At 41.6% G+C, this 27,894-nt stretch overlaps 1 protein-coding gene across 1 annotated transcript in view; it reads left to right on the top strand.

Moving 5' to 3' along the window:
• Positions 1-1,629: 1,629 nt before the first annotated feature.
• The window catches only part of LOC119421555 (E3 ubiquitin-protein ligase SMURF2), an 81,654-nt gene continuing 55,389 nt past the window's right edge, over positions 1,630-27,894 (top strand). The window contains exon 1 of the mRNA XM_037688898.1: positions 1,630-2,042. Coding sequence (XP_037544826.1) covers positions 1,991-2,042 — 52 coding nt within the window. The 5' untranslated portion in view covers positions 1,630-1,990. The remainder of the gene's footprint in view (positions 2,043-27,894) is intronic.

Below are 27,894 nucleotides of genomic sequence, written 5' to 3'. Positions count from 1 at the left end.
TGTTGCTGCTGATCTGTTTCATGTTGCTGCTGATCTGTTTCATGTTGATGTGTTCATTCGTGCTCATCTGCTCACACAGACTCATGTTTGTGCTGATGTTCGACGTAATGCTTTTATGTTATTAGTGCTTAGTGTGTATTTAGTTGATGTTCTTCTTAGTTCATATCTAGATGTTATCACTGTTTTTCTTTTACATTTTATTTTTTGATGTAACTGGGACCCTGTGTACATAATTTTGGTGGAGCGACAATAAAAAACTGACTCTGATATGGTCTATATGATATACGAGTTTCACTTTCTGAAGTGATTGACAAAAAACATTGCAATTTTTCAGAATACAGTATTCTATTTATTTTAGATGTACCTGCAGCTTGAGCAGGGAGGCCCAGACATCTCTTTCCACAGCCACCTCTTCCAGCTCTTCTGAGAAGATTCAAAGAAGTTCCCAGGCCAGCCAAGAGACCATAGTTTCCCATAATATCAGGAAGAGTTCCAACGCGTCCTAGGTCTTCTCCAGGATCTCCTCCCTGTTGAACATGCCTGGAAAACCTCTCGAGGGAGGTGTACAGGGAGCATCCTTACCAGGTGCCTGAAACCCCTCAACTGGCTCCTCTCGATGTGGAGGAGCAGCAGCTCTACTCCAACCAGCAATGTCAAGTCAAATTTATTTATAAAGCATCTATTGCCAAAGTACTTAACAATAAGATCAAGGCAGTAAATAAAAATCACAAGATGTAATTAAAAACATAAAAATAAAAACAATAATACAAAAACAGTGAGAAACAGTACAGGAGAGGTTTAAAAGCAGGGCGTGAAGTGGCCTGTCTAATGTCGAGGGGCAGACTGTTCCAAAAATTAGGGCCAATGACTGAAAAAAACTGATGTCTGAGCTTCAGCCTGGTTTTTAATACAACCAAAAGCAGCTGATGAACTCAGAGCCTGAGAATGAACACATGGTTGAAGTAGGTCAGAGAGATATGAGGGTGCAAGGTCATTAATACACATAAAGGACAACAGGAGTATTTTAAAATCAATCCTGACACGCACAGGGAGCCAGTGAAGGGAGGATAAAACGGGTGAAATGTGCTCAAATCTACAAATTCCTGTTAATAGTCGAGCTGAATCATTTTGGACGAGCTGGAGAGGTGAAAGGGACACCCGAATGACCCCAACATGAAGCGTGGTACAGTAGTCCAGCTGGGTTAACGCTTACCCCATGGGGAAGGACTAACCTTATCTTATCTGAATGTTTTAAACACAAAAATAGCCCAAGTCAACTAATTCCTACAATGTGAATATATCTTTTTCTTTATATACAAAACAAATACAAGTACAATTTCAGGTGACAAAATGGTGCCCTGGGATTCTACCCGTTTTAGCTACGCCCCTGGTAAAACAACGTTAAACAACATTACATTATTACTGAAGTTAAAAAGTGCTGCTCATCACCACGTTGTGTTCTCACAGCTGAAGCACCACATGCTGGAGAATTGTATTTATTTATTTATTTATTTATTTATTTCAGGTGATGGAGAACTGTCTGCCGCCCCCGGGGAGCGCTGTCGTCAGCGGTCAGCTCCTGGAGCGGACCTGCCCGGGAGGAGGCTCCCCGCTCCGCACTTCACTCCGGCCGAGCCGAGGGGGAGGACTCAGTCCGCGGCAGGCAAGGAGGCTGCTCTCTCCCGAGATGTGGAGCTAGAAACACCTCAGCAGCTCATCTCCGCGCTTCAGCAACAACCGAGGAGGCGAAGTCTGTGCGGCAGAACCGCACGCGCCCTTTCCCCCTTTTTCTTTTCTTTTTCGCATTGATGAGCGACTGTGGCAGTTCACATCCGGGCCACAGGGCTCTGACTCCATCACTGCCTAAAACTGACGGAGAGCTTGATTAAACCTTATTTATCGGGGTTTTTTTTGTTTGTTTGTTTGTTTGTTTTGTTTTTGTTTTCCGAACCACACGTTCTGTCAGTGCTCGCAGAGTTTGGATCAAGAGATGTCTAACCAAGGAGTTCGGCGGAATGGACCCGTGAAGCTGCGACTAACAGGTAGCTAGCGACGCTTTAAATACCCACCCCCCAGTCTATTCACTAGCTAGGAAGGCTGGGTGTATTTGCTGGATAAGAGCAGTTCTCATAAGCCAGGCCTGTTGTTTCCACAATATATTAAAGAACTATTTTAAATATTAATTATTTTACAGGGTTTCTTTTTTATATATATATATATATATAAATATATATACAATGAAGGTGGAGCGTGAAGGTAATTCAGACGTTCTTGGAAATAGTCAGAGCCCAGTCGCCTGTTACTACAAGGGGTTCAAAGAGGCAACGCAGCTGCCATTATATCGGCTCTGACTTAAAAATAAATTATAATAATACAACACATGACACAGGTCCAGTTAAGACGTATAGAGATGTGTGCCGGGGATAGGAGGGCAGCTGCTCACAGTTAAACTTGGCTAGCTAGCTGGGGTTAGCTATAACCGGTCCTTTTTATTTGGGAACAAGCCTCGGTGGAGATGAGTCTGCAGCCACTGAACAGTGAGCAGTGTCCCAAAACTGCCCCCCCTGCAGACAGACAGCTGCCTCCTTTGTTTGTTGTCGTTGCTAAGCGGGTCAACATCAAGACGTGCTTCTAGTCCCGTCTGAATCTCACGGACTTGGTTAAATTCACCCTAAAAATGGTTCTGATGGAGCAGGTTGTTCCTGTGAAGACCACACACACTTTCCCTGAGCTGCTTGATTCGTGCCTTTTCAACACAAACACGTTTACATCAGTGTGTTTTGACTGGGAAGAGGGTCAGACAGCTGCCCTGGCTTTAATCTGGGTCCAGGTTCTGACCTGAATCCGGCTTGTAGGGCCAGACCAAATATTTCAGCTGGTGTTGTGTTTTTGTTTCCGTACGGCCAAGGACAGCAGGCTTTCGGTGTTCATTTCTAATGAAACTTGTTTTTTAGGTCGCCTTTCTTGCGCACTGAAGTTCACTAAAGGATGAGAGCAATAGGCGTTAAATTTGTTTTTGTCATAAATTTGTTTGACTTCTTACTTCAGAGATAGTCCTCGGGAATAGAGCACCAATCGGGGTTCCCAGCGACTCTGGAAATCAGGGAAAACCTGGAAAATGAGTTGACATGTGACGCGAGGCAGTGGTCCTCTGGTGGAATGCTAAGAATGCAATGTCCACTGTGGAAAACTGGTGAGACCAGGACCTTGCAGACCACCATCCCTCATGAGTGACATATCCACCCATCACCTAACATTATCCACCTCTGTTATCCTGAACCTCAAGAAGCTGCTTTTGGCTCTTTTATTAGTGTCGCTCTCAGTTTGTGTTGAGTATCAACAGCAGTTTGTCCTCAGCTGTGTAAAACCGTGTGATGTCATCGATATTCTGTTTGACCAACACGTCTCACTTTTAGATGATAGGAACTTTAGTACAGTAGTCCCTCACTTATCACGGGGGTTACGTTCCAGACACCCCCTAGATAGGTGAGAATCCGCGAAGTAGGGACGTTCTATTTATTTTAGTATTTATATGTATTAAGGCTTTATAAACCGTTCCCACACTCTTGCAATGTTCTTAACAATGTTGTAAACTCTAAACGCTCTAAAAGAGCACGGTGAAAGAGAGCAGACAGACTGATGCTACGGTTGCTGCTGAGCCAGTCCTGCTGTTGTGCAAAAAAGTGATGGTCTGCCAAAAATGGATTGGTGCCGCGGGAGCGCGCACGAGAGGACTCGCTGTTTCAGTTCTTCGAAATTTAACAAGATTAACACCTAAAAAATGATTATTTGTTTGCTCGCGATTAAAGCAAAGGTGTGTCTCTGTTTGATTTTCTTTAATAAATGCACTTTAATGGTCAAAGAAGCTTCATTTCGCCTGCCTACCAAAGATCGATTACGAGCTGCCAAAACTCGATTATGGCTCGCAATTTAACAAGATTAACACCTAAAAACTATTATTTGTTTGTTTTAGATTATAGCAAAGGTGTGTCTCTGTTTACTTTTTACTTAATAAATGCACTTTAATAGTCAAAAAAGCTCCGGCAACGCCATTCGATTTTTGGCAGACCATCACTTTTTGGCACAACACCGAGGGCTGACTGGCCATGGGTAGCACCGTGCATTTCCCGGTGGCCTGGCCCGCTTAGTGATTGCCGAGGGACTGGACCAAAGGCTTGGTTCGGGTGGCACTTGATTATTTTAAATAAACATTCCATGCCGCTCACTCAGGTATCAGCTCCCACGGACTGAACAAAAGCAATGGGGAAATACAGACCTCACCCCTCCCCTCCTTTCTCTTTCTGAGTCTGTTTGTTACAGCATAGATTGTGACAGAGAGCCTCAGAAAGAGAAAGGAGGGGGCGGGGTCTGTCTTTCCCCATCACCAATCGTGTGTCGTGTACAATCTTGTGTTGAAAACACACAAATTGAGTCCACGAAACTCGAACCACGAAGTATTGAGGGACTAGTTTATTCTTGAACATCTCCAAGAGTTGTTATCACCCACCGATGAAGACAAAGGCGGAGTGATGAGGTTGTTCATCCTGCATGTGTTCGTTTGTCTGCACTTTTAGAAAAATACCTCATGCAACACTGGGCATTTAATGAAACTCACAGAAAGTAACCACTGGGTGCATATCTACAGATGATTACCTACTGGAGTCAACCCAATTCAAGAAGGCTGCCACAGCAACGCAATCTTTGCAAACACAAATGGCCAGTTTTCCAGAAAAATCAGGGTGGTAGTAGCTGAGACTCATTCCTCATACATATGATCCACAAATCAAAGTAGCTGAGACTCATTCCTCATACATATGATCCACAAATCAATGAGATATTGCATGAAATAGTTTTTTTGCTGTTGTTGAGATTTTGACAAAAACGACTACGACTGTGTCGTTTTTCTCAACATAAGATGATCCTAAACTATCTGTCACGGTTGGTTTTTGACACAAAGCTCCTGGTTAATCACGCTCCAGACCAGTTTTAAACCATTTTACATTTAAAGAAGTTTGAAGCTGTTTGCTATTTGAACCAGATGTTCCATGTGTTTGCCAGCTTCTAAAGTGGAAACAAATATCACGAGCAAACTGCTAAAACCAAACGCTGTGGATAAGAGGCACCCCTCCGACTACAGCTGATCGCTCTGATGTTGCGTCACGCTCACGTTCCACCGAGGCATGAATTACACCACGAAGGTACTTCTCATTACTCTGTGATTGTTCATAGATTTTTTTTTTTTAGTCGTAGCTCTTGCCACCGTAAATGTGATGACACCGACTTAGAGCTTCTTGTAATGTGATTAAGACTTTGCAGAAGCGAGAACACGCCCCTCCGGTTCCTCTGAAGTGAAACCAGATCCATAAAAGAAAAAAACAAAAGCAGCTGAGTAACTTGCTTTTCCAAGTAGATGTCCTGGAGGATAACAGCCAAGAATAATACACAGGAAGATTCGTAAACAAACTGGAGAGATTCAGAATGTGGGATTTCTATTGTCTCAGGGCGGAGCTAGCATGTGACCTGCTCCAGCATATGGTTTGCTCGTCTGAATTCTTTGGCGCGATGCAGAGCAGCAAGGAGAGCGATCTCAGTGGGATTCCCTAAAATTCTCCATCCTCATTCCCACCTCTTCCTCTCTGAGTCACTCCCGTTCTTTCCGACTCACAGACCAAAGCATATTTCTCTCCCGCCCGTACCGTCTGAGCCGCCTCCACGCTCCTGATGCTCCTTGTGTCGGGTGCGTCTGCGGTTTGCTTCGTCTTTTGTTTCATCTAGTTATGGATGATCAGCAGTTAACGGCGCTGCAGCTGGAAGATATTTTGGACACAAAGTTCTTGCTGTTAGATGATTGACAGTTGAATAGGCGCAGAATCCCCCATTGAGGGAATAAAAAAACTTATTTTAACGTCATAACAAAGGCCCCCCCCCCCAGGCTTCACAGCTTTGAGTAGCAGACTAGTTTCCTTTTTAACACCCACTGCTGAAGGCAAGGTGATCACTTTTTAATTTTTTTATTACCAGTGTCTGTTTCTGTTCGTTTGTAACATTAACAACATTTTTAATGAAGCATTGGACAGAATTGAACAAAATTCAGAAAGTAATCATCATATATACAGTACATAACTGATTAGCTTCAGAATTCAACCGAATTTGAAATGAGCACTACAGCTAAATGACCTTAGCAAACACAAAATGGGGATACAGTAGTCCCTTGATTATCATGGGGGTTTTGTTCCACACACCACCACGATAAGTGAAAAACCACGAAGTAGGAACGCTATCTTTATTTCAGTAGTTATACATATATTAAAGCTTTAAACCCTTCCCACACTCTGACAATGTTCTAAACTCTTAAACCTACGTTATTTGAACAACATACGTATATGTACTGTACAGTACTGCAAAATTTTTGTATGGGTACTCACCAGCTCTGCAGACCAGCAGCTCGGTTCCGGTTCTGCAGACCTACCCTGCGGCGATGAAGCCCACCGCCCCGTCCAGGTTGTTGTGTGCGTGGATAATTGGGGTTCAGGAAGCTTCAGGATTATTTGTGACTTTCCTGCCAGTTCTGTGAGCTTCATAGAAAGCGTAGATTTGCGTTGCAAAACTTTCCCTCCATTTCAGCAGAAAGCAGCAGCTGGAAGCACTGTTGGCTTCTGGGTAGTGCAGCTCTTTTGACTGGCGTTACAGTATAGGCTTATTGAAAGAAAACTACAAAATGGTGGCGCCTGTTTGAAGTATTTTTTTGTTAACTTTTTAACCAGTACAGTCCCAGTTGCATGAGTAATATTAAAGCTGACGATCGTTGAAAAACCATGAAAGAGCGAGTCTGTGAAAGTCAAACCGCGATGTAGCGAGGGACTACTGTAGCTCAGGCAGTTTTACAGATATTGATCTATAAGTTGGTGTGGTGGTAGTTGAGTCATCCTCGATACATTCTTTGAGTGCTAAGTGATCCTGCATGACGTTCAGCTACAACTCAATCCCTTCTTGTAACGTAATCTCAGTCTGAAACTGTAGAAACTTAGCTTTTATTTTTCAGTCTAAGTCCTTCCTTTTTCTGCTGCTTGCAGTAACTGGAGTCTGTTGATGGATGTCTTTGGATGTTTGTTGGTTAACTGAAGATTTCCCCACAGCCGGGCACAGATGGGGGGGCTGTGGAGCCACAGAACCTGATCATCAAGGAAGTTTTCATGTGGTTGGTGCTGGCTCTTGGTGCATTCATGTGGTCTCAGTCGGAGCCCTTCTTTCTTGTATGGAAGCGATTTGACTTCATCTGGTTGTTCAGACAGGATACATTGTAAATATGCAGTGATTGGTTGCATGTGGTGCACTGGTGGGTCCCTCAACCCCAACACAGACACGCAGTTAGAGAAAATATTTCCTTTTTTTTTGTTGTTGCTTTGGTGAGTTTTGAAAGTAAATAAAACAATAGGAGGCGAATAAAATGAACTACATAGAAAACAAGGTTTGGCTGGAATCTAGACGTAAATGTAAGGAGCACTTATAGCTGATGATTTGTAAACATTCACCTCCTCCCGGGGGCCTCCCATCACTTTAAACGGTTCCATTAATTAATTGACTGGCTGGAGTTGGTGTTTCTGTTGGTTCAGCTGCTCTTCGGTGATGACAAAGCGTTCTGCGGTTGCTGTACCCTCGAACATCGCCAGCAACCACCCAAAGGAGGCCAGATGTGGCGGAGGGGTGGAATTGAAGAAAAATAGTGGGCCGCCTTCTAAAGAGGAAGTGCTCCCCTGACCCAAACTCTTGTCCAAACGTCACCCCTGACAGGTGGGGAGCAGAATAATCTGGACTCCCCTGTTTGAGGCTCACTCCCACTAATAAAGGGAGAATTGTACTTGTGTTACTCAGTAGGACGCTGTTTGAGCTGCTTATGTTGCTGGGTGGCTCGCTGATTTATGTTGTCTCTGTACAGCATCAACCCTTTATAACAGCTGCTTTATTGTATAATTTGATAACCAACAATAAGTTTCTCTTTGCTCAAACTGCATTTTATTTGGCGTCTGAATGAGGAGAGGAAACCACCTTCAGATGGAATAATCTGCCTGGGTCTACTTACCGTATTTTCTGCCGTACATGTTGCACTGCCGTATAAGTCACATCTGTCCATATTTGTCTAATAAAGTGGAAAATATCCATAAATACGTCGCTTCGCCGTAAACGTCACATCTATTATGCGTCACCACTGACGCGTCGTGTTTGTTACGCAATCACTGCCGACAACCTGGAAATGTGGGCCGGTGTTGTGCCAAAAATCGATTGGCTGCCAAATGGCGGCCGCTTGGGCGTGCACGGGAGGACTTTAACAAGAATTGAACAAGATTAACACTTAAAAACAATTGTTTGTTTGCTCGAAATTATAGCAAAGTTGTGTCTCAGTTGAACTATTCCTTTAAAAATGTACTTTAATGGTCAAATCTGCTGAATTTCAAAAACCATTTAGCTGCTGAGGAGCTGCGAAACGGGCACGGGCAGCAGGACCAGCTGCTGCATTTCTTTAAAATTTAACAAGATAACCACCTGAAAACAGTTACTTGTTTGCTCAACGTTATAGCAAGGGTGTGTCTCAGTTGAACTTTTACTTAATAAATGCACTTTAATGGTCAAATCAGCTGAATTTCAAAAGTATTCACTGCCTTGGTGCTCCGGGAGCTCGCAGAGGGAGGAAACCAGGAAGGAGGAAGGCTGCGCATTTCTTAGAAATTTAACAAGATAACCACCTAAAAACAATTATTTGTTTGCTCGACGTTATAGCAAAGGTGTGTCTCAGTTGAACTTTAACTTAAAAAATGCACTTTAATGGTCAAATTAGCTGCATTTCACTGGGGAAGAGCAGCAAAATGAAGCTGGTTTGACTGATGCTCCAATCAGCAAGCTGGACGAAGGTGGGAGACCGTGGGAAGCCAATTGAGTCATTAATAGCTGGTGAAGGTTCTCAGTCATCCAAGACATGGTAAACTCAAAGAAGTTCTAGACAAAAATAATAAAGTATAATAAATAAAGTCCAGTTGTTTTTGTCTTGAACTTTTTTTTTAATTTGTCATTATTGCCACGTTTACCTATTACATGATACAAAGGCATGTCCTATTGCTCTGCTGCCATCTGGTGGTTGAAAATGGTAGTGTTCAAACATTTTCAGTCAGAATGAATGAAAACGGTCATATCTCGGCCAAAATTTGGTTTATAAATACGGGGAAAAAAATCCATAAATATGTCGCATTGGCCTATAAGTCACAGGGCATGTAAATTATGCAAAAAAACGTGACTTATACAGCGATAAATATGGTAAATCTTAAGGGCTGCTTGTAATTTGTAAGGTAGTCGTGGGATGCATAGAAAAGGTCTTGGTCAGGGGTCTGCAACGTTTTTGATCAAAACAACTATTTCTGCCCTTTAGCTCACTAAATAAATAATAAATGTGTCCAGACCACAAAACCTGCTTCAACTGTGATTATCATCTGATGGCCCACGGGCCAATTCAAGTTTGCTGGAGGGGGTTTTTCTGGCCAGTGAGGATGACATTATAAAAATAAAATATAATGAATTTTAACATTAACTACATTTTAGGACAAAGGAACATATCATAGCAAAGAAGGAAAGAAATGATAGTTTTAATAAATTTTCATAAAAATTAAAACACTGAACTCTTGCAGGCCTCTGTGAGTACTTCTATCTGTGGAAAAGTTAGTTAAATGTCCCACTTTAGAGTAATAAAGTGTACATTTAAAGTGTGTATAAAATTAGTCAATTTTGTTTGTTATGCAATTCTGACATTGAATTTAAAAAATAAAAACAAATACTTTACATTGACTTAAACTGTTTTATAATTTTCTAATTCTTGTTCTTGTCCTAAAATATTCCAAACAGTTTCTGGTGGATTTAAGAGAAAAACCCCACCGCAAAGCTGGAAGTTGGATAAACGAAGTACCTGTAGCTAAAGCCAATCAGCACGTTTCGCTCCTTGTACTAGTAGTAGTATTCAGATAATTTCAGAAAATCGTCACAAAAACCCATTGCTAAAACAAGCCGTTTAGGGTGTGTGTATAAAAACCAATAAAATAAAACGTCATGTTAGTTTAGGTCAAAGCTTCAAAGAGCTGCAGACTAAGGACCGAAGAGCCACATGTGGCTCAGGTTGCAGACAGCTGGTCTAGGTGATCTATTAGCTTACAGTTAAAAATAGGTAACAATTTAAATATTTTAATAAAAGGTAATAAAGTCTCCAGTTTAGCCAGTAATTAGTCTTCTGAAATAGATGTAATGATATGTAGAAATTGTGAGGCACCTCTTCTTCCTTCTTTTATGCCTTCAGTAATTGTAATTTATTTCACCCTTTACTGATATACATCTACAATTGAGTACTTTTACTCATATAATACTAATTATTTTATTGCCAGCACAACAACCCATCCTGTCGTTGATACGAATTACACTCTGATATCCAAGATGTTATATAATGTGAGTCTGAGGCAACAGAATCATATGGACATTAGACAGAATATGTGATGCCATATTATCTTGCGTGCACAGTGCTGATAGAGAACATCTTTGCAGTTTAACGTCTGTGTTTTCAGTATGGAAAGTGAAATAAGAATATTTGAGCTATCAGATTACATCTGGAATGTTTTGGCAGCAGGTGTATAGTTTCTTACCCTCACTGAGTTTTTTAGATGACTGTTATAGAAATATTCTGGCTGTAGGTTGCATTATTTATTTTTTTTTTAAGTAAAATTGTGGTGCAGGCAGAAACAAACACGGGATTGCTCAAAGTTTTTTGTTGTTGTCGGTATTACAGTGAAAAAGAACCCCTGTTGGCAAACTACTATCACATTGGTGCTAGTGTCACACTACTACCAGGAACTGGGTGGGACTTTTCAAAACACAAGTCACAAAGCTGTTTTATGTTTGCATACTTTACCAACTAATCAAATATTTAAAAATCCATTGCTCATTTCTAACACAAGCTCATATTTATATGGCTACAACAGTCAGCATCACTCATGCATTGGCTATGATTTAGACTCCTCATTTTATATAAATGCATTAATGCATCTGTTTAAATTAAACCTTAATGTGCTTGTTGCCATTAAGGGAATTTTTAATCGCTGTGTTGTAAACAGCTTCACCACGCTAATGCATAAAAAAGCAAATGGCTCTAATTATTGCTAAGTGCTTCTCAGTGAACACAAGAAGCACGTATATGGGCAGTTCTTGCATGATTGACAGTCTTCAAATACGAACATATTTCAGGTGCAATACATGATTGAGCAGCAAAGAATAAAAACAAGTTTAGTTGACGGGATGTATTGTATTTAATGCATCCATGAAGATTTGATTGAACATTAAAGATACCTGACAGAGTCTGAACCATGTTTTGTTGTTAAACTTGTGATGTATCACTCCTCTTATCCTATTTTTCTTACATGGTCATTATCCTGGAAGTAGTGGTTTATTTACGGTTTATAAAGAATTTCAATGACCGTTTCAGTCGGACTGGGATCATGATGTAAACTCTTTTTTTAATTATAACCATTAATTGGTTTGTGTTCTTTTTTATTCCTGTGGGCAAGAAGGGCTAATCTTCCTGGGTGGTTTGGGAAAGATCCTCTTCAAAGGGTCTCTGTGTTAACCTGGTTGTACTGGTTAATGGGTCAGCTTTAGAGCTTTATTAGTGGTGAATGTGAGGGATGGAAGTTGCAGTGAGACCTAAACTGATCCTTTCCTGCAGGGTCTTCTCCCATCACGTCTGTCTGCATATGTACATTTTACACCCCCTCACCAATCACCCCGTCCCTAATTCTTCCTCATGTCCTCCATTAGAAATCATTTTAAAGTCATATACTTTTTGTGCTCCCTTCTTCACGGATTGCCACACTGAGCGAACTCTCATGAAAGATTTGGCAATTGTTTTACGCAGGATGACCTTCCTAATGCAACCTGGGCTTGAACTTGCAACCTCAAGATTACAAGACCCCGGCACTGACAACCAAATTACTGCAGCCCCAAATCAGGAACAACACTGTCTGTTCCTGATGACAGTGTTTGTTTGGATTCTGTTGTGGTCAGTCCATGTGTGAAAATAACGTCTCATGCTCCCTGAGCCACTCCTTCAATTTGTGTCCGACGAATCCGGGTGTTGTCATCTTGGAACATGCCCGTGCCATGAGGGAAGAAAAAACCCATTGATGGAATAACCTGGTCATTCATTATATTCATATAGTCAGCTGACCTCATTCTTTGGGCATATAACATTGCTGAACTTAGACCAGACCGACTGCAGCAACCCCAGATCATAGACTGCCCCCACAGGCCTGTACTATAGGCACGATGGGTGCATTACTTCAGCTGCCTCTCTTCTTACCCTGATGTTCTCTCCCCACTGTCCTTCTAGTTTTTAACAATGTGTTGGACAGTTCTTAACTCGACTTTAGTAGTTACAACAATCTCCTTAGACGTTTTCTCTGCTTGATGCGTGACAATAATGTGACTCTTCTGAAACAGATCTACATCTTTTCCACGACCACAGGATGTGTCTTTCCACATGATTGTTTAACAAATGAGAAGCTTCTCACTGCATCAGTTTGGGTTAAATAACTTGTTAGCTGAAACATAATTACCCATGCAGTAATTATCCATTAGGAGGCTACTACCTATTTGAATAGGTAGTGGCCCTTTTTTTGGGGTTAGGCAGTGTAGTTGTCTCATACTAAAAAAAAAAAAAAAGACTATTCAGACCTAACATGCAATTCAACAGGTTAAAAAAGACCCAGAACAGAGGTCCAAATGAATAGCAGCAAGTATAAATAAAAAATGAACCATATGTTGCGTATGATGAGGTCTTTGTGGTAAACAAGGTTTGACGACAAGCCATGTTTGATGGTCTGGGATGTTCGTCAGTGACTTCCAGTCCAGAGTCAAATGTGGGAACTCAGTCTAGTGCCGTGGGATGAGCCATTACCTGAGAATAATATCTACATGACCAGTCGTCATAATCAAGTCTTGGCCCTTTTGGACCATTTTGACATACTTCCTGTGGGAACAAACATCTAGTCTAGCAAAGAAGTCTGGGGCAATTCTTTAGTAAACAGAATCATGATGTCTGTCACTGCTTTGGTGAGAAATAAAACTTGTAAGTTTCAATACGTCAAAGTAACACTTCTGTCAAAAGTCTTATAAACTTTCAAAATAACAGTTTATTAAAAAGCATTTGTGGTTTATGAGTTTTTTTTTAAATAAAGTTGTGAGTTTGTGAAGCAGTTTTTCTACTTTAGATTTGTGATTAAAACGGCACAGTTGAGTTTCCTTCAAAACACCAGTCTGCTAAATGTCTCATTAACTCTGATAAACATTAATACTTGCAAGGCTCGCTTCACTTTCCCTAGAAACAGAAGAGTAGGTGCCCAGAAGGTCTCAGCTCAGCTGTCAGATGGAGGACGGTAACCTGGGATTAATTCTTCAAAGGTCTAGCTCTGCTTTAAACCTGGAATGGCATAAATTGATTATAAAAATTACCTCTGATCAACTTCAGGCGGATTGTTGGGGGGGCTCTCTCAGGTCTCTGCTTTGAGGCATTGTTGATGCAGAAAGCTACAAGACACCAACAGCTGACTGAAAGACGCCTGTCCATGCCTCTGTCTGATGTTTGAGCCTCCTCACTCCTCCGAGGACACAAGATCAGAAGAGAGCTGTTTATATTCACGCACCATCGCATTTTAAATGGTCTCTCCACTACAGCTGAATACACCTTGGGATTCATGTACTGTTTCAAAAGTTGACTGCATGCACACCAAAACCAACTATTTAGAGCTATTCTTCCTTGGAAATCTCTGTTACTGTTCATCCAGTCTGCTATCAGTTTCCCTTTGAGAATGGCTTTGATGACGTGCATGTCTGGTTGATAAAAGTTGTGTTTTGCTTCTCAGGAAGTTAGTAATGAAACTAATCTGCGGATCAAACCAGAACTAGGAGTGTCTGATGATTCAGCTCTTGGGCAGAAGCAGCAGACGCTGCAGTCAGTCGTGTTCAGGAACGTGGTTGAAGATGCTTTTATTTTAGATAATTGGTTCTAGATGTGGTAAAAACAAATTCAGATGAGACATTTTACAATCCATTTATTTTTATTTTGTCACATCAGACGTAAACACTCCAGTTTCTGACAAATAATGCCGTTAAAGCTGAGAGATTAACACGATACTCAGAATGGCAAAGCTTTGTGCATCTGCATAAATCGTCTCTTTTAATTAAGGGACACCCTTAGTAATGTTTATAGTACATACTTTTGGACCGCAGTGGACCACTTCTGTTTTTATAACCATTTGAGGCAGTATACCTATTTTGTTTTATAGCCATTTGTAGTCAGTATAACTGTTTGTTTGTTTAGATTTTTTAACTACATTTCAGAGCAGGCTCTTCCTTGACACAAAGTGATCTCTCAGGGGGAGGAAAGGGGTGTGATTGGTTCATGCTTAAACATACATTGATTGATCAAGCAAGTTGAATTCTGAGGAAGTCTAAGGATGAGCGTTGTTGGCATAAACACTTCTCATTCCTCAGTAGGTCTTTCTTTGAATGTTTGGCCCATCCCAGCCACACAACCCCCATGTCCTGTTCTTGTGCAACTTTCCTCTCCACCTAGGCCACTGCTACAATCATAACACCAACTTACAGCAATTCATGCTTCTCAAAGCGCACGCTTCATTCATCTTTTAATCATGCAGAACCCATTCACGTATTAACAAGTTTCAGAACAAGAAACTGAAAGCAGCAGCTGCTTTGTGATTTACAACCACTCTGTTTCAGGTTTTTGCTTAAAGAAATTATCACGTTAGCGGCTGCTAATTCTTTTAGCCGAGGATCTTTATATTCCTTCGTTTTCAACCCTGCAGTGGATCAACATGAAGAAGTATGCACATAGTCTGATTATAAAGCTGTAGAGCTCAGCACTTTGTCCCTAGTTTGACCCTTTCAAAATAAACTACAATTGCAGAAAGATGTTGGGACGCTTCATGTTGTTGCTCTTTTATTTTTTGGTTTGATCCTGGGAGCAGGGTGGGTGGTAGCTGTGTCAAAAAAGCTTATGTACAAGTGTAAATACATGTGGAAAACAAGAAGAATAACAAAAATATTGTGATGATTGTATAAATCTTTTGAAGATTTTAAATTTACTGCCATTGTGGGGCTAATAGCTCTTACACCAGTCAGCCCTTATAACTGCTTAGTCTAAAGTGCCTGTCTGCTTTTAACAAATGAGAACAACAAGGGATGTTTGCTTTAATGTAGTGCTTTGTTTCATGGGTGATTGTCACGATGACTCTGATTCTGAAACGATCTCAGTCCAGTACATTCATCGACAAAGTAGAGCATAGATGATGAGAGAAAGTGGGTGGGTGGTTATGATGTAATACAAATGAAGTTGTGAAGTCATTCTTAGAAATTAAACTACTGGGGACACTGGCAGAGATGGGGCACCCAACTCCACCAGTTTAACAGGATAGCACTGTCCTCCCCTTCACCTCCGTTACTGCAGCTTGATCCAGGCTGCTCCTCTCCTCCATTACATCAGAGAACGTGAAGAAGCCAAAAGGCCCAAACAGCTCGCAGACACCCAGGGCAGCTCAGGTCCCAGCCAGTGGTGCTGGGAGCCTGCAGCAGCCCGGGATCTGCCTCCACTCTGCTCATTGGTTTTGACTTCTCCCTCAGCAGTGATGGTGAGGTGGAGGACATTACTCGCCTGGATGATCCTCTGTCAGGCACGTTGTCTCACACAGAGTGGAAAGACAAATGATGCACAAGGAACAGGAATGCCACTGAAAGTTGCCATTGTGGCACAGTTTTCCACTTTTTGGAGAGAAAACAGGAGAGGAGGAATCTTCTGTTATGCAATAAGAGTGGAGAGCATCACGAAGGGAAAAGGTGACGTGACATGGATGAAATGTTCTCCAACTAACAACGTTGCCAGCCTCTTTCCTCTGGTGTGAGGATGTGTGTGGCGTGCTTTTCCATGTTGTCAAACAAGTCTTTTTTTATTCAATGAATCTAAGCTCTTTGTCTCAGTTTATTCGTTTTTAACTGTACATTTTGATTCCTTCTCTTTGTTTAAACACGACTTTGGTTAATGTGCAGTTTAGTTGTTTTTTTTTTGTAGTTGGACATTATTTTCTCTGATTGTTAGCTTATTGTAGTTGTGACATTTTTTATTATTATAAGACTCGTTCAGTATTATCCATCAAATGTTAATGCGATTTTAATGCAATTATTAAAAATGTTTACTCCTTAAATGTTTAGGTTATAGGTAAGCACTAAACAAACATATTTATTCTTTTGAATGCTTACAACTACTAATGTGTGTAACACTTCTTTCCATCTATAAAATATTCTATCTGCTGTTTTTCAACTTTTTTGTTTCTACGTTTTGTTTTCTTATGGAGGACAGCGGCATCACGTCACTTCCTCCTTCACACGCTCTCCAAGGAGCAATAATAGCAGCCTTAAATTTTCTGCATTACATTTGGCCCAGCAATAACTAAAAAAAACATACATATATATATTTGAATTGTTCTGTTCATTTCTTTAAACCGTTATAAAGGAGACATGTATCACTTTAGTTCAAACGCATAGAGGGATTAAACAGTAGTCAATGTTATTATGTTTACGTCATCACTTGTTCGTAAAGACACCATCTAGCAATCCCCAAATTATACTCTTCCTAATCTACCTGTAAATAGAAGTTTTCTAACAGCTGACTCAAGTTAACGGGCTGTTTCTGTTCAGTGCCCTGAGATGACTTCTGTTGTGATTTGGCGCTATATAAACAAACAGAATTTAATTGAATTAACAAGCATATCTTCAGAAATAATACTTTAAATTTATTTTGAAATTGCCCGTTTCTCTCTGTCAGCTGCTGTAACGCCACGAAATCCATCCACTTTTCCCACTTCTTCCTTTTCGGGTCGCGGGGGTCACTGGTGTCCATGTCCAGTCATCACTGTGCGAGAAATCACTTTTTAAAATGGTTGTCATCATTGTAAAACTTGGTCATTCCTCTTTTGAATTCCCAATGACATCACTCTATCCAATTAAACAAATGCTTTCACAAACCGGCACTCTGTAAACCAAACTAGCTAGTTGCTAGCGTGGTGTTAAAACCAACTGATTTCAACCAACAGAACCATTTAAAATAGGAAGTTTCAAAATTATAATAACTCTGAATTGAAATATTTCTCATTTGCCAGCTTGCGTCATATATGTACGCCACTAATATAATTTTCTGTTGATAAACAACGCTGAATGAGTTAGCTGTTTTATACCCTTTTTTGTTGTTATCCATGCTAATTGTTGGTCAGCAGCCAGTGATTAAACTGTTTCTTTTATGTCATTGTGCGCTCCTTATTAATTCTTAAAATATATAAATCAGTGTTTATTTATGCAGATTAATCCATAGTCTTAGGTTTTAATAAAATCAAGATGAATTAATAGTCATGTTGTAATCACATTACACCCCTTTGAATCATAATAAGGTGCCCACAGATCCCATCCCTAATGTCAATTTATTTAACAAATTAGGAACACAGAGAAGTGTGACCTAAACCTAAATGCAATAACGAGTCCTAATTTTATGCCCATTAGTATTGTGTAGCTAATTTGTTCATTTAGTTGGTTTAGTCTGTCACTTCAGAGCTGTTTGATGTTTCAGTCCGGCCTGATGGTCACTCAGTCAGCTAAATTCAAAACAAACTTGGACTCGTTCCTAATCAACTTTGCGCTATTTCCTCCACGCATCAGGGTGAATAGCTGAACGTCTGAGCTGGCCATGCATGGACGCTCCAGCAGTCTGCTAATATCAACCTCCTGCCGCTGCAGGCCCAGAGATACTGATCTACAGAGACCATGTGCAGGAGCAAACACCAGAAACAGTTCAGGAGGAAACTCAGACAGATTAAACACTGTGATACATGTATCCACAACAACTCAGACGTCTTCATCTTGATTTTGTTTCTTTCCCTAAAGGGTTGAAGTCTCAGAAAAGTCGGAGGAGGGGGGAGAAAGGAAACCCATTGTTTATAGAGGAACAATGTTGCGCATGAGCGTGCACGGTTCTGCGTCTGGAGTCAAAACAGGGCAGACAAAGAGGCAGACAGGCAGAGGAAAGACTAGAGGGCTGGAACACTGAGGAGGGGACACTCTGGGGGACTTTGTTCCCTGAAGATGTCTTGGACTGTCTGGTGGTGCTGGGTCAGTGCATTGGGCTGGAGGAACCAGGTGAACAGGAAGGGGGGAGGTTCAGGAAGCGGTCAACCTGAGCTAGAAGGCCTGAACTGATCTGTTTAGGTTCACACACAGTTACGATTTCATGCATCCAGATGACGGGCTGGTTTTCTGAAATGCCTCTTCCGCTTATTAGGCCACGTTTTCAGATAGTTTAGACTTGGGACGGGGTTGTGGGCCGTCTCGGTTCCCACACCCCCACTTCCTCTAACCCATAGGCTCCAGTGTAATGGCTAACCACAGAGCAGCAGAGTAGAGGCGGTGTGAGCCCTCATTTCCCCCATGGTGTTCTGTTCCTTTCCCATATTTTTCTTTCTTTTTGGTGAGTGTCAAACCAGTATATGTTTCACAAGAAAGAAAAGTGGTCTACTGGTTTCATCTGTGACTGCTACCATGGCGATACCTCTCTTTCCTCCCGTCCCTCAGACGTCACGTGACCGTTCCCTCCCCAGGTGTTTGGCTTGCGTCTGGCAGACTTCATTGATTCGCCTGCACAGTGGGGCTCTTTGTGTTTGAGCCTGAGAGAAACTGTTCCCATCCTCTCCCCACAGGTGGGACATTAACTTATCCCCGTGGTCTCAGTCTCTGCCTGTTGCCACTCAGGAAAAATAAAATAGATTTTTTTAAATTAAAAGTTATCGGAGGGAGGAACGTTATGAACGGAGGCTGATTATCAACTGTGCGTGGTATTTGTTTAGCTTTCCCAGCTGTCCTCAGGGAAGCAGCTCTGTTGTTCGGGCTGAAATGTGAAAAGCCATTATGCTCTTAATAAATTGCAGTCAGCTGAGGCGTTCAACACCCCCTGTTCCTCAGCTTATATTTCCACCTAGACACAATATATGAGTTCTGTCTTAAATTATCTGTATTGTGGGTCAGTTCTTTAACCTTTTGTGTGGGTGTTCTGTAGATTTTCTTGAGCGGTGACTTTTCAGTGACAGTAACCCGCAAAGGTTTTAAAACTTACTTCATTAAAACTCGTGGTAAAGTGATGCTAAACAAGGAGAAAACTCCTCTTTAATGCTGTTTTCTTTGTAACTTGAAACGTCTCTGTCGTTTTCCTGGTGCCTCTCTCCCTCTGGTGAAGCTTCTCTCATCCGTCTGCGATCAGAATGAAAATCACAGGCAGCACAGAGACGCCCTTCTCTCAGCGTAGCCTCAGTGCTCGCCGTTGCTATGACGATGATGGCAGGGTGTTAAGCATTCTCATCACTTAATTTCCCTAAAACTAAAACTCAAGTAAATCTAAATTGCAAAAAGGACTAGAGCTGCAACAGGACACTGTTCTCAGATGATTGTGATGATAGTAAAATATCTTTAAAAAAAAATCTTCTAGTAATTGTAGGCAAACTCTTTCATTTGAAACAACTTTAAGGTCCTGAGCGTGAATCGATGGTCTGTGGTTAGGTTGTTCTGTGTGACAGGATTCTCAGCAGCTCTACCACTGTTTACTACCGTGAGAAACGAAAAAATCAAACTGTCAGAAGTTTTCAGAAAAATTGTGCAGTGTAACTGCTGCTCTGACTGATGTCAGCTTCCAAGGCATGAACGTACACTACCTGGCCAAAAAAAAGTCACCACCTGGATTTAACTAAGCAAGAAAGTATGAGCCTCCTATTGGATAATTACTGCATGGGCGATTATCTTTCAGCTGGCAACAAGTTATTTAACCCCAACTGGTGCAACGAGTTGCTTCTTTTTTCTTAAACAACCATTTTAAAGACATATCGTGTGGTCGTGGAAAATATGTCAGTCTGTTTGAGAAGGGTCAAATCATTGGCATCAAGCAGAGAAAACATCTAAGGAGATTGCAAAAACTACTAAAATTGGGTTAAGAACTGTCCAACGCATTATTAAAAACTGGAAGGATAGTGGGGACTCATTGTCTTTGAGGAAGAAATGTGGTGGGGAAAAAATTCCTGAATGATCATGATCGGCGATCACTTAAATGTTGGGTGAAATGAAATCGAAGAAATACAACAGCAGCACTCAGGGCTATGTTTAATAGTGAAAGTAAGAGCATTTCTACACGCACAATGTGAAGGAACTCAAGGACTTTGTAACTGAACAGCTGTGTAGCCTTAAGAAAACCACTAAACAGTGAGGCTAACTGAAAAAAAGGCTTCAATTTGCTAGGGAGTATAAAGATTGGACTCTGGAGCAATGGAAGGTGGTCATGTGGTCTGATGAGTCCAGATTTACCTGTTCCAGAGTGATGGGTGCATCAGGGTAAGAAGAGAGGCAGGTGAAGTGATGCACCCATCATGACTAGTGTCTAGTCATCAACGCAAGATCTTGGTGACAAATTAATGCAACACTGGATGGAAATAGATCTTGTGACATTGAAAAAGTTTATTGAAACAATGACACAGAGAATGCATGCTGTAATCAAAGCTAAAGGTGGTCCAATGAAATATTAGTTTGTGCTCTTTTTTTATTATGGCAACTTTTTTTGGGGGGCCAGGCAGTGTATTTATCCTCCTCTCTTGTTAGTCCGAATCGAATAATAAGATTGTAAACATCAATGATTGCTTTCCTGTTGGACTGACTTCACTGTTAGACGTTTGTGACGTACACAATTCTGCTGTGGCTAGAAATCGTTCATTGAACCGTGCAACACGGGTTACTATCAAAACTTTATATTTCAATATTAAATTTTGAAATATCTAGATCACACATTGTCATATGCAATTTCATGATTGTTGAAATTGCACAGTGTGAGTCAGTCAGACTTTAAAGACTCATAAAAGCTGATTAAACATGTTTTAAAAGGCTGGTTCTTTGCCGAGAAGTACTCTACAGCTGCTTTAGCTGATAGTTGGAAGAACATTGTTGCACAAGTTGCTCATAAATGGACAACACTGCACACTACAAATGCTGAACAACCAACACATGTTTTTGTGGAAAATAATGTGAAGAAACTGTTAGATTTTTATTTAAGATTGTTAATGATAGGTTTAACAGTTAAATGTTTAATATTTTATTTTTTTATTTTTTATTTATTTATTATTTTAAAGCCATTTAAATTAAAATGTCTGCCTTTGGTGTCAATCAAGTCATGAACTACAGGTAATAAATAGCATAAAGAATATTGCTGTGCTACTAATTTTATTTTCTCTTTAGTGCAATATTAAACTATTTTTATTGGTTATGCTACCCAAGTCTGCTTTTTCAGTTTTTTCTAGCATCTGTGCACAGACCATTTTAGCAGTTTTTATTTCTGTTTTTAGCTGTAATGCTGCCTCTTGTCTATTTTCCTAAGGACTTATTTAGGTATAATTGTAGTGTTGCTTTCCTGCCGTGTGGCTAGCTGAAGGTTGCTAATGTCCTCACTGGAGGGTCTGCATTTTTTCCTGGACTTAGTGCGATTTCAGTTAGCTGGCTTCTGCTCGGTCCTTGTTACCTGTTGTGTCCTGCCTTTTCCTACAGTTTTTCTCCTTTTGTCTTTAAAATCATTTTTTAATGTTACAGTATTCACGTCCTCGTGTTGTCACTGACGATTATTTATGACTTTTGGGTGCAGTGTCATAGCTTGCGCCAGAGTCTAGGACTTTTTGAATGTGCTCATTAATAATGAATTACAGTAATTCTCTGGTGTCGGGAGTGGAGAGCGAGTCATCTCAGGGGGTCTCCTTGTGTGCTCGTGGGCACGTGTTCGTCTCTCCGTTCATAAAGAATGCAACAAAAATGGTGATGCTTACCAGATGTTTTGGAAACGAGTTGGATTTCGCTGGAACATTACACATTCCCAGAGATGTTTGTGGAAAGAAATCTCTCCAAATGTCAAGCATGTTCTGCACCCTCCTTCACCATTGGACCGCCCTGCATTCAGCTTATTGGGCTGTTTATGCTCCTACTTTGATCCCACGTTTGATTGACCGTGTGCAGTTCAATTTGTAGATGTTGAAGAAGGTGATTTATGTATTTTATGGCCACAGTACTTAAAAAGTTGTGAGAGAAAAAACTGTTTGAGCTCAAAATTGAGGTGATGCAGAGTGACATTTACCACGGTGTATATGTCTGAGTATGTGTGGCATGCAGTGGAGGGTCAGAGGAAAAGGCAGTGGCTGGTGATTGAGTAATTTAAGCTGCATCCTGCTACTACGGGTGTGCCTTTTGTGTATTTCTGTCAGAAAAGTTGGAGCACGACCACCTGCTTGGTGGACTGGGCAAACCCAACCAAAAGAGACTTAACGTACACCTAATTTTATTAATGAACATGCAAGATAGTGACTCTTGTCGGGAATATTACTGATTTATAACCCTTATTAATAATAGTCTTTTATGTTTCAGCTACTTTCATGGTTTTTGCATCTCCTCTCACAGCTTGAAAAATCCCATCCATTCATCCATCCATCCATCCATTTTCTTCCGCTTATCCAGGGTCGGGTCGCCGGGGTAACAGCCTAAGTAGGGAGGCCCAGACTTCCCTCTCCCCAGCCACTTGGTCCAGCTCCTCCGGGGAAATCCCAAGGCGTTCCCAGGCCAGCCGAGAAGCATAGTCCCTCCAGCATGTCCTGGGTCTTCTTCTGGGTCTCCTCCCGGTGGGACGTGTCCAGAACACCTCACCAGAGAGGCGTCCAGGAGGCATCCTAAACAGATGCCCGAGCCACCTCAACTGGCTCCTCTCGACGTGGAGAAGCAGCGGCTCTCCCGGATGATCGAGCTTCTCACCCTATCTCTAAGGGAGAGCCCAGACACCCTGTGGAGAAAACTAATTCCGGCCGCTTGTATCCGAGATCTCGTTCTTTCGGTCACAACCCAAAGCTCATGACCATAGATGAGGGTAGGAACGTAGATAGATCAGTAAATTGAGAGCTTCGCCTTTTGACTCCGCTCTCTCTTCACACAACAGACCTGTACAGCACCTGCTTCACTGCAGACACTGCGCCTATCCGCCTATCGATCTCACGTTCCATTTTTCCCTCATTCGTGAACAAGACCCCAAAAAAAACTCATTTAAAAATATATAAATAAACAAATCCAAACAATTCAACAATTCAATTGGAAGTTGTATGCCAAAATACTTGATATCTGTACATTGTATGGTGTTAAAAAAGTAATAAAAACTGCAAAATAAATAAATACAATGTCTACATTCACAACAATAGGGTTTTAGCTAAATGAGTGAGAAAACAGCTCTGTTTGGAGCTCAATAGCACAGATTTCACAGTAGAAACTTCATTCAAAGTTTAAACAGATCGCAGAAATGCCGTATAACTATTAATAAGAATAGTCTACTAACACTTTGTTGGTGAAAAAGATGAAAAGAGTGTCAGATAGGGTGATGTGCCTGAAGGTAGAAGTAGAAGGTCTGATGCTCATCATCGTCAGTGGTTATGCTCCACAGGTTGGATGTGATGAAGAGGATAAAGATACATTTTGGAAAGATCTGGATGAAGTGATGGAGAGTATTCCTAGGGAGGAGAGAGTGGTGATCAGAGCAGACCTGAATGGACATGTTGGTGAGGGAAACAGAGGGGATGAGGAAGTGATGGATAGGTTTGGTGTCAAGGAAAGAAACCATGAAGGACAGATGGTGGTGGATTTTGCCAAGAGAATGGAAAGGGTTCTAGTCAACACATAGTTTGAAAAGATGGAGGAACATAGCGTGAACTGTAAGAGTGGAGGAAGGAGTACGCAGGTCGACTACATTCTGTGTAGAAGAGAAAACCTGAGAGAGATTGGGGACTGTAATGTTGTGGCAGGAGAGAGCGTGGCCAGACAGCATCGGATGGTTGTGTGTACAATGACTGTTGTTGTGAAGAAGAGAAAAAAGTAAAATCAGAGAAGAAGACCAAATGGTGGAAGCTGAAGAAGGAAGAATGTTGTGAGAAATTCAGAGAGGAGCTGTTGAAGGTTCTGGGTGGTAAGAAAGAGCTTCCAAATGACTGGGCTACTACAGCAACAGTAATTAGAGAGACAGGTAGGAAGGTACTTGGTGTGTCATCTGGACAGAGAATGGATGATAAGGAAACCTGGTGGTGGAATAGTGAAGTGCAGGACGCCATTCAAAGAAAGAGATTAGCCAAGAAGAAATATGACAGTGAGAGGACTGAAGAGAGGAGACAGGAATATAAGGAGATAGGACGTAGAGCAAATAGCTAAGGCAAAGCAGAGGGTGTGCGATGAGTTGTATGGGAGACTGGACACTAAAGAGGGCGAGAAGGACTTGTACCAATTGGCAAGACAGAGGGATCAGGCTGGAAAGGATGTGCAGCAGGTTAGGCTTATTAAAGATATGAATGGTAATGTTCTAACAAGTGAGGAGAGTGTGATGGGAAGATGGAAGGAGTACTTTGAGGAGCTAATGTATGAAGAGAAAGAAAGAGAAAGAAGAGTAGAGGTCATAGAAACTGTGGACCAGGAAGTGGGAAAGATTAGTGAGGGTGAAGTCCGTAAAGCTCTGAAAATAATGAAAAGGGAGAAGGCAGTAGAACGTGATGACATACCAGTGGAGGTTTGGAAATGTCTTGGAGAGATGGCAGTGAGGTTTTTGACTCAAATATTCAATGGCATATATGAGGGTGAGAAAATGCCTGAGGAATGGAGACGTGTGCTGGTGCCCATTTTTAAGAACAAGGGTGATGTACAGAGTTGTAGCAACTACAGGGGAATTAAGTTGATGAGTCACACGATGAAGAGCTGGGAGAGAGTTGTGGAAGCCAGACTTAGACGAGAGGTGACTATCTGTGAGTATGGTTTCATGCCAAGAAAGACCACCACAGATGCCATCTTTTCTTTGAGAATGCTGATGGAGAAGTACAGAGAGGGTCAGAAAGAACTCCATTGTGTCTTTGTGGATTTAGAAAAAGCAATGACAGAGTGCCAAGAGAGGAGGTGTGGTATTGCATGAGGAAATCTGGAGTGGCAGAAAAGTATGTTAGACTGGTACAGGACATGTATGAAGACAGCACGACAGTGGTGAGATGTGCTGTAGGAGTGACAGATAGCTTCAAGGTGGAAGTGGGATTGCATCAAGGATCCCCATGGACTATGATGTTTGCAGATGACATTGTGATTTGTGGTGAGAACAGGGAACAGGTGGAAGAGAACTTGGAGAGGTGGATGTATGCACTTGAAAGAAGACGAATGAAAGTCAGCCGTAGTAAGACAGAGTACGTGTGTAAATGAGAGGGAGGCCGGTGGAACAGTGAGGCTACAAGGAGCAGAGGTCACAAAGGTGCAGGACTTCAAGTACTTGGGGTCCACTGTCCAGGAAAATGGGGAATGTGGTAAAGAGGTGAAAAAGAGAGTCCAGGCAGGATGGAGTGGATGGAGAAAAGTTTCAGGAGTGATTTGTGACAAAAAGGTGTCAGCAAAGGTCAAAGGAAAAGTTTACAAGACAGTGGTGAGACCAGCTATATTGTATGGTCTGGAGACAGTGGCATTGACAAAAAGACAGGAGAAAGAACTGGAAGTGGCAGAAATGAAGATGCTAAGATTCTCCTTAGGAGTGACAAGGCTGGATAAGATGAGGGATGAGATAATTAGAGGTACAACCCAGGTTGAAAAACTGGGAGATAAAGTTAGGGAGGCCTGATTGAGATGGTTTGGACATGTCAAGAGGAGGGACCGTGGGTATATTGGTAGAAGGATGTTAGAAATGCAGCTGCCAGGAAAAAGACAAAGAGGAAGGCCAAAGAGGACATATATGGATGCTGTTAGAGAGGACATGAAGGTAGTTGGAGTGAGGACAGAGGATGCAGAGGACAGAGTGAGGTGGTGGAGGATGACTCGCTGTGGCGACCCCTGAAGAGGGAAAAGCCGAAAGAAGAAGACTGAGGAGTCTACTAATACTTTGTTCTCTCAAATCCCATCCCAGACTGCAGAGTTTGCACCCAAGCTCCCATTGTTTCACACTGAGCTCAGTATTTTCTCTTTAAAACCATAAGGGGCCTTTTTAAGTAATCAGATTAGTTAAAAACACTGTTGACACTATAATTTACATGTGACAACCTCCCTGTTCAGGATTTATCTTTTGAATACAACCTGCAGTTTGCTCACCATTTTTGTTTGAGGCGTAAGGGCCCAGCGTACGCCATCCAAGACTGAACAGTCAACTGGCGGTCACATGGTTGCAGGATGTTCGTTTTCACACACATAGTCCATGACACAAAGGGCACAGAGCTCTTGGGAAACCCTTCCTGCTGCAATACACGCCACTGCACGGGTTTCTTCCCGCCAGAGCCTCCACTCCGTCCCTGCATTCACTGATTGGCCACCAATCTATCATGAAGAGAGCGCCACACTTTTCAGCAGACTCCTCCATACACAAAGTAGTTTCTGTTCATTTCACTTTTAGTGTTTGAAGAGTCGTAAAGATGAATTTCCGAGCGCTTTTCCACATTGACGAATGCACCCACAAACTTCTGACCAATCACACAATACTTGGCACATACTCCTGTGAGAAAAAAATTGTCGTGGGCCTTGTGTCAAGAACAGTGAACGAAGTTACTCTGAGAACAAAATGACGCGATTTTCATCACGCAACTACGTCAATGAGAGCCGATTTCGCCGCTTCAGATGGAATATGCAAGATCCTTATATTGCGTGGTTCTGACTGCCTGTCTTTTATACAGTAAGAGTGCTGCCAGGGAGTAGGAGACACAGGTGTGTGGTTACCACGGTGACCCTAATGAGACACTGACATGTTATCCTCTTTACACTGCTGGTGGATAGAGAAGGCAAGCCTGTGATTGGGAGGTTGCAGGCTCGAATCCCAAGCTTCTGGGTGGGGAAAGTGAAGCATCTACATTTCCACCCTCATTTGCCCCACCGTATGCCCTAGAGCAAGGTGTGTGTTTGTTGTGGTGACCCCTGAAGAAGGGAGCAGCCGAAAGTGGGAAAAAAAACAATCTATATAAACATGTGGCATTTTGTCAGCTTAAATAAGTGATTTCCAAAGTTGACGTCAAAAGAAGCGTCAAGTGAAGATGGTCAGAGTTGATGGGAAGATGGATGGGGCCAAATACAGGACCATTCTGGAAGAAAACCTGTTTGAGTCTGCAAGAGACCTGAGACTGGGACGGAGATTTATCTTCCAACAAGACAATGATCCAAAACATAAAGACAAATCTACAATGGAATGGTTCACAAATAAACGTATCCAGGTGTTGGAATGGCCAAGTCAAAGTCCAGACCTGAATTCAATCGAGAATTTGTGGAAAGAGCTGAAGACTGCTGTTCACAAACGCTCTCCATCCAACCTCACTGAACTCGAGCTGTTTTGCAAAGAAGAATGGGCAAGAATTTCAGTCTCTCCATGTGCAAAACTGATAGAGACACACCCCAAGAGACTTGCAGCTGGAACTGCAGCAAAAGGCGGCGCTACAAAGTATTAACGCAAGAGGGCTGAATAATATTGCACACCCCACTTTTCAGTTTATTTGTTAAAAAAGTTTGACACATCCAATAAATTTTATTTCACTTCTTGATTGTGTCCCACTTGTTGTTGATTCTTCACAAAAAAATTAAAATTTTATATCTTTATGTTTGAAGCCTGAAATGTGGCAAAAGGTTGAAAAGTTCAAGGGGGCCAAATACTTTTGCAAGGCACTGTATGTATATATATATATATATATATATATATATATATATATATATATATAT

This window comes from Nematolebias whitei, chromosome 15, assembly GCF_014905685.2.
Source record: "Nematolebias whitei isolate Nwh7 chromosome 15, NemWhi1, whole genome shotgun sequence".
NCBI classification, from domain to species: domain Eukaryota; kingdom Metazoa; phylum Chordata; class Actinopteri; order Cyprinodontiformes; family Rivulidae; genus Nematolebias; species Nematolebias whitei.
This window is presented reverse-complemented; position numbering and strand designations above follow the sequence as displayed.